General features: G+C 37.3%; 1 protein-coding gene and 1 pseudogene across 1 annotated transcript; one reads left to right on the forward strand and one right to left on the reverse strand.

Annotated features, from left to right (window-relative positions):
* The first annotated feature begins 76 nt into the window (after positions 1–76).
* Positions 77–2448, forward strand: LOC113071559 (zinc finger CCHC domain-containing protein 9-like). Its single transcript, XM_026244912.1, has 6 exons — positions 77–173; positions 865–1211; positions 1603–1753; positions 1840–1932; positions 2014–2082; positions 2171–2448. Exons 2-6 carry the CDS (start codon positions 873–875, stop codon positions 2281–2283), a joined length of 765 nt encoding a protein of 254 aa, XP_026100697.1. The 5' UTR covers positions 77–173; positions 865–872; the 3' UTR covers positions 2284–2448.
* Positions 2449–2556: 108 nt separating this feature from the next.
* On the reverse strand, positions 2557–7368 carry LOC113071556 (acyl-coenzyme A thioesterase 12-like; annotated as a pseudogene).
* Between the last annotated feature and the right edge of the window lie 448 nt (positions 7369–7816).

Raw genomic sequence — 7816 nt, forward strand, 5'->3', positions numbered from 1 at the left:
CCACCTGGGGATCTTGATTAACTTCAACCAGGGCCCGCTGGGAACCAAAACGCTCATGTTGTAATTTCATTCCGGACGGATTTATTGGTGGGACAAAAAAAAAAAAAAAAAAAAAAAAAAATCACACGTTAACTGCGAACTGTTTTGATGTTGACTGGTGATATTCTTTTGAGGTGAGCGTGAAAAATTAATTTATTAATTATATTTTTTATTACGAGAGATAGATTTCCACTAACCAGAAATGTCTTAAATAGATTTATCTTTCGTATGTTCGCCCATTTTTCCAATAAAAATGTTTTTGATTATGATTATTCATGCTATCTGCGAAGAAAACATAATCCAAATTAATATACTGAATCTGAAATATCCCTTATGACATGTGGTATAATTTGTTTTCTGCCAAATTACCAATCAAATCAAATTACCAATCAAAAGTGATTGTTACTGTAAATTACAAACATTTCGGTTTAAAGATGTATAAGAGTTATGTTCTTTATATATGTATTTCTTTATGTATATGTATTATGAATATGTAGTTCTTTATATATATATATAATGTATATGTATGTATGTATGTATATATATGTATGTATATGTGTGTGTGTGTGTGTGTGTGTGTGTGTGTTTTGTGTTGTAAAATATACTTATTGCTGTATACTATGGTAAAGAATGTTTACCACATTCACCAAAGTATTTCAAAGCACTTTCATGGTATGTTGTCATGGCACTTTAATAGTACATGGATTTTTTGTTAGTATGTGGACTCTGGTATATTAGCAGAAATATGGTTGTAATAGTTTATGTTATAGCATATAGTAAATAAGTTATTTATTTGATAATGAACAACTTCTCTCATTCTAACAGAAGTCAAAATGACGAGGTGGGCCCGAGCGAACAACGTCCATAAACACAAAGCAGCGGACGCCACACCATGGAAGCAGCTGAAGGCGAGCGGGAGCGCTGGAGAAGCAGGAGCCAGAGCCGCTGGCCGACACATCCAGCAGGGGCCAGGTGTAAAAAAACACAACCCGAAAAAGAAGACACGAGAGCATGACCGTGACGATGTGAACGGATTTCTGGAGTATTTAAAGCAGAGCTGTCAGACAACCCCAGACCGGGATCTGAGGGGAGAAGTGGCAACGGTACTGAAGAAAGACGAGAGACGAGAGAACAGACGCATAAAGAGACAAAACAACAAAAAGAACGATATGGTGAGGAAGTATCTAAAATATATCCCCGATTGTGTGATAACCTATATACTCAAAAATGTGATATATAAACTCAGAATTGTGAGATATAAACTTGCAAACACAAGATAGAAATTCATTATTCTGAGGAAAGTCTGAATTGTGAGAGAAACTCGTGAGAACAGCCAAGGAACAAAAAATTAAGGTTATTGTAACTTTTCATCTCACAATTCTGACATCTTTTTTTCTACCAGTTTTGTAACAAAATAATCTCAGTTGCCTGAAAAACAATCTGAATTATGAGATGGAAAAAGTTGCAATTTCAATTATTTACTTTATTATTCCAAAGTGGAAATAAGCTTCCATAGACTTAAAATGAAATATCTGACACGTTTTCTCATATTTTTCCATTTAGATTTGCTTCAACTGCCGGAAGCCTGGTCACGGTCTCGCTGACTGCCCAGAGGCGGATAACGATGAAGAGATGGGCCGCGGGATCTGTTATCGGTGTGGGTCCACTGAACATGAGATCCAGAGATGTCGTGCTAAAGTAGATCCTGCCATGGGTACGAGCTGAATGAGACTTTTGGACACTTAAAGTGAAAAAAAAAACAATGCTATGACTTATCATATTAATGCAGCTCTCTTCTAGGTAATTACCCATATGCCAAGTGTTTTATCTGCGGTCAGACTGGACATCTGTCCAAAGCCTGTCCTGATAACCCGAAGGGACTGTATGCTGCAGGTCAGCGATTTACCTGTTTGAGCACTAAATATCTGAAGAATTTGAACATTCATGTTGTGGTGATTTGCTCCTCTCCTTTAGGCGGTTGCTGTCGGGTTTGTGGTTCAGTGGAACACTTTCAGAAAGATTGTCCAGAACACCAGAACTCAAGTGAGTTGAAGAGTTAATAATGTGACCATGTCCACTGGAAATCTGGTATCTGACATACAAACATCTAAGTTCACTTCTTTTTTTGCAGCTAATTCCATCACCCTCGGCCGGCTGTCCAACAGAATCAGCGCCGACCACGAGGACGTCCATGTGCCTGTGAAGAAAGCACAACCCAAAAAAGACAAGGTGGTGGTGTTCTGATCCACAGCTTTTGGAGGCGATAGAAATGGACTATCTTAACCGATCATTGCAATTTAGATTTGCTTTCTGCAGTTATGGACTGAAGTGTTTTTAGAGACAAACTAAAGCAACTCTTCATGTTTTGAGACCATTTACTTGCAATTAAACGTCCTCATGATGAAATTGCCTGAGATGTGTGAACATCACATTTTTGCCTGACTTAGAAATCTAAGTTTTAATTATGAATCCTGTTTGTCTTCATTGATATGCTCAAAAAAGAGAAGATCATTTGAATATGAAAAGCAGCATTTATTTATAAGACACTTTGTACAAATATACTCTATGAAAGAGTGTTGTTAAGTGTGTGGGCCATATTCCTTCATGTAACCTTTGGCCCTTTAGAGGTTAAGAATACAACTGCACGCGTCTTGCAGAAGAACATTATTTTAGTTGTGCTTTGCCGCTGTTCTTCTGCCTGGATTATTTTTTTGGTTGTATTTTTGCTTGCCATATAGTAGGGAAGTATGTGGTTTCAGGTGAAGCCATTGCGTGGAAAACAGTATCCCATAATGCAATGTGCAGGTTTCACAATGATTTGTTGTGAATTTTCTATACAGAAAATACCTGGCCATGCAAATTCCTTTCCTTGCTATATATGCATAAATATGCTAAATATGCTAGTAGGTTTATCAAAAATTTTTTTTACTCATAAATCTTAGTAGATTTAAAAAAAAAAAAAAACTTTTTTCAGCTGAACATTGAAATAATTGACATCCATTTAGATTCCTCTTGACTCTACAGAGAATGAACATTTAAAGTGACAGGCACATACCTGGAGCATATGCTTATAATAAATAATTGTATTGTCCACTGGTGTGAATGCTAATATAGATGTCATTATAGTTGGCTTTACAGTTATCATTACTGGCTTTTTGAACAACATGCTATAGCTGAACATTTTTATGATTACTTCATCATGGCAGTTAATTGAAATTTAATATTAGAATTGTCCAAATGTTTCAAATCAGAACTGTGTGGTCAGCAAATCTTGCTCTAGAAATGAAATGCAGGACATTGCCGTCTCTTCCATAGATTTGGACCAGCCGGCTATATTTCCCTCCACGTAGGGCAGCACTCCAGAGGTCACCTGGTTGAAGTATGACACCTGGAACAGCAGCCAGAACTGATCAGATTGAGCATGAGCGTGATGTTTTCATTGAGTTGCAGATGTTATAGTTGGTACCTTGCAGGTTGAATAGCCTATTTCATGAACGAGGAATCCTGCACATTTAACTTCACTCCGAATAGAGTTCTCCTCCGGTGGAACTGTTGCCATGGTGACGGACCGGAGTGCTATGACATACGGGTCTCTGATGATAAAAATACAGTCTGAGCCTCACATTAAAGCAATAGTTCACTCAAAAATTTAACATTTGTTAAAAAAGTACTTATCCTCAGGCCATTCAAGATTTAGATGAGTTTGTTTCTTGGAAGAGATTTGGAGAAATGTAACATTCCATCACTCTGGAGTGAATGGGTGCCGTCAGAATGAGAGTCTAAACAGCTGATAAAAACCTCACAATAATTCATAAAGTTCAAGTAATCAATAGGACTCCAGTCCATTGTTGTGTTGTGCAGAATACTTGTGGATTTCTGTAATGTTTTTATCAGCTGTTTGGACTCTCATTCTGACGGCACCCATTCACTCCAGAGGATCCATTGGTGAGCAAGTGATGTAATTCTACATTTCAAATCTCTTCCAATAAGAAACAAACTCATCTACATTCTGGACAGCTTGAGGGTGAGTAAAGTTTATTAATTAATTTATTTTTAATAATTTTTGGGTGAACTATTCCTTTAATAACATCAAAGATTTGTTTATCCAAAACAGAATCACTCATGTTAGCAGTGAATTCATACCCATCTTTGCAGGGTTGCCTTTTAGACAAAAGAACCACGAAGTCCCGACTTTTGCTTCCATTGACAGTGGTGCATTTAATGTGATAAATGGTTTCCTCCTCGTCTGCTTTCTCGACCTCTTCACAACTCCTGGAGGACATATGGAAGGATGTAGACGCTGAAAAACTATTTTATGTAATTGCAAAACTTTTAGCACAATTAATGTAATATAGAGGGATGTAACAAAGCCTTATTAGCCTACAAATAGTTCTTGTCCCACTGTGGCCGTAACCGCAGGTCAGCGAGCAGCGAGAAAACATAAAAAGCCGTAGTTTTGACCTTCATCTCAACTTTTAAACTCAGCTTATCTTCCTCCTCAAGCACGTAGACTCCTACCTGCAGAACACAAGTCAATTCAGCATTCTAGCCACATACTAGACATAATAAATAAAATAAATCAAATGCTGACCTTATCATTGATATTACTGGCCTCCCAGCCTCGCTTCCCAGCTAAGACTGTGAGAGCTGCCACGTTGTTATAGCCCAAGAACACCTGAGGGGGCAGAGATGTTGTACAATGTTATAACAATGTTTGGAAAAAGCAGTATGTAGTATGCAGCATGTATACTGTTAAGGGAGCTTCTCTTTTTCTAGAGCACATAGGTTGCATCCAAAATCTCTACTCTAATCTGTACTTTTGGAATAAGTAATTCCTTTGCAACCAATCAAGGTTACGATATGGTATGAATGTGTAGTATGAATATATTCTGGGAGTAAGTGTGACCTTATATTGTCATTTGCGTCGCTTGAATCACTGACATTCACAAATCCTCTCCTGTGGCCTCATGGGATAGTAAAATGTCCATTATAAGCACACTTCAGAATCTCACAGAAAGTATTAAGTCATCCTGGTACTTCTCGCCTACTGTTTTATGAATACTGTGCATTTGGACACACTATGCTCTTCACATGCTGTTTTCGCATACTATATTTCAGATGCAGCCACTGTGTTGAACAACATTATATTATAATGCAATGCTCTCAACTTAACCGTCCATTTCATGTGACTATTTAACTGGTAATGATATCAATAATGATCTGTAGTCGTTTTCATTTGATCACACTTCTAGAAGAGACATTTTTTTGCACAAAATCTACAGTCTCACAGTAAACGCCCACAAGTGTTTGAAACAACATTTGAAACATTTATAATTTATAAAACCTCAATATGATTACAAAAACATATTACAAAAACATATTTTTTAAATATGCAACATTATTCAGTGTATTATTTAAAGTTAATTATTTTAATTGTATTTAAAATGTGAATTTAGGCATTGACTATATATACAAATATATATATATATATATATATATATATATTATATATATATATATATATATATATATATATATATATATATCCTTCTTTTTATGATTATGTTATTTTATTTTTTGTGGTACCTGATTACTTCTGTCCCAAGGCACAGAAATTGTCCCTCATGTCCTGAGTACAGAATGTGTTTCCTGGAAAGATACATTTGGTATGTTTCTTAAACAATGAACAATTTTACGATTTTTGAGGTTTTTTTCTACAAAAAGTACCTGGCCATGCGAATTCTCTTCCTGACAATTGAACCAATAAATCGTCTTTCTCCATCCTTAAAATAACAAAATGATACAATTCATGTGCTTTAAGTGAGGCTCAGAACGGTTATATACTGTATAATGACTACTCTTGTGTTGTTGGACATGTAAAATAACTCACAAGAGTTGTGTAGGTGACTTCAGGAAACGTCTGTCTCTCCCCATCACGTCCCGGGATGTAATAAATCATGGAGGCCGGCTGTTGATGTGTCTCGGTGCTCCCTCATTCCACTCCTCACAGTTATACGCCTCCACCCGAACACCCACCTCCACACTGATGCACAGAATAAGAAAACAATGTATTTATAATATTCCTCAGTTTATTAGATATTAGTATTAAAGTCGATACAAAATCTAAATGTACCCCATTTAAATCCTTATTATATCTACCTGGTGTTATTGTGAGTGTGATGTGTAATGTCATATTACAAATGAATGCTGTATTTAACAGTCCTGACAGTTAAATGTTCTAAAGAAGGTTGTTTTGTTTATGATTGCACATCTATTGTTATATAGCTACTGTACCTGGTCTGAAAAGGCATTATTGACCATCGCTTTGAACACTAGTCTGTCACCGACACTGACGGACCTCGGAATCGAAACATGTCCACAGCTCCGAGAGAAGGATAGCAGCCACACAAACGACTAGGAGACACAGAAACACAACAGAAGATGAAATGCAGATTTATTACTTCCAGTAAAGAACTACAGTACCCATAATCCCAAGGAGCGATCTAGCCTGGATCCACCATGTTAGAAATGCTGTTAGACCTAAGAAACATAAAACTGGCAATGCATGAATACGCATGTTTCTGGATCTGGTACCTGGCTGCTACTGTAGCCACGTTCTCCATCCAAGCCATGATTTGTCCTCCAAATGTGTTTCCATGATGATTGGCGTGTGGAGGCAGCACCAGCTCAATGCTCTCGACCCGTGTGAGTTCGGTCGACACCACGGGCGGACGGGCTTCCTGCTACACAGTCCTGAAATGTCAACAAGTCCTGTTCTGCATGAACTTTACCAGCGGCAGTTTTTTAGATTGACGCTGTCATGAATGTGTGCGCATTGACTCATGACTGGAACTTTTGATTCCACTGCCAAGTTATGGTTGTGGTGGCTCTTGTTAAGTCTCATGTCTGTCCTCTGGCTGACTCCATCATGGGATTCTTTCCACTGGAGACACCGAGTGTGTTTGGAGAGTGATTTTAATAGCAAATGTTGCACCATTTGATTTATTGCCAATAAACAACCAATGAAGTTTGTTTCCATGACTCAGTGAAGTTTTTAGAAGTACGATCTCCTGGACACTGAGGTGTGACATAATCAGATCACTCATACACCACCCACCTCAGAACCTCGTAAGCAGACACAAGTATATACTAATTAAATGACAGCGTTTAAGTAAAGTGCTAACCCTTGTCCTGAAGGTTGTAATAGTCCTTCATGAGGTTCTTGAAGGCCTCTTCGTTGTAGAGACGGAGTCGTCGTCTCTCTGAAGCTAGTGAATATTCCAGCATTTCCTCTACCGAGCCGTGAATGTCCAAAGGTTTCAGAGACACCTGCAGAAATCAGTGAATATTTTGGAACAATTATATAATTTTTTTATACATAAAGTTAAAGAAAGAGAGAAGTTATATGTCACACGTGTTCCTGTGGCTCAGTGGTAGAGCATTGCATTAGCAGCGCAAAAGGTTGTGGTTCAATTCCCAGGGAGCACATGTTAGGTAAAAAATGTTAGTCTGAATGCACTGTAAGTTGCTTTGGATAAAAGTGTCTGCTAAATGCATAAATTCCAATTGAACTGAAATTGATGTTTGTCACTGTTATCAAATGTCGCTGCTCTCTAAATTTAGCTGTTTCAGACATCCTACAAAGGTGCTATTTTAATAGTATCCTGCTACTGAAATGTTTAATATTGATCATTAAATTAAGAAGTCTAATGTGCCGTTAAGATTTGTACTTGATATTTTAAAGTAATATTCTGGATTTTAAAGATGGATTTAATGA

The sequence above is a fragment of the Carassius auratus genome, unplaced genomic scaffold (genome assembly GCF_003368295.1).
Source record: "Carassius auratus strain Wakin unplaced genomic scaffold, ASM336829v1 scaf_tig00007640, whole genome shotgun sequence".
NCBI classification, from domain to species: Eukaryota; Metazoa; Chordata; class Actinopteri; order Cypriniformes; family Cyprinidae; genus Carassius; species Carassius auratus.

Excerpts from the sequence above, each read along its gene's own strand:
- LOC113071559 (XM_026244912.1), top strand. The coding sequence starts at position 873 with ATGACGAGGTGGGCCCGAGCGAACAACGTCCATAAACACAAAGCAGCG. Across the intron at positions 1,212-1,602 it reads ACAACAAAAAGAACGATATG|ATTTGCTTCAACTGCCGGAA; the intron begins GTGAGGAAGTAT and ends TTTTCCATTTAG. Across the intron at positions 1,754-1,839 it reads TAAAGTAGATCCTGCCATGG|GTAATTACCCATATGCCAAG; the intron begins GTACGAGCTGAA and ends GCTCTCTTCTAG.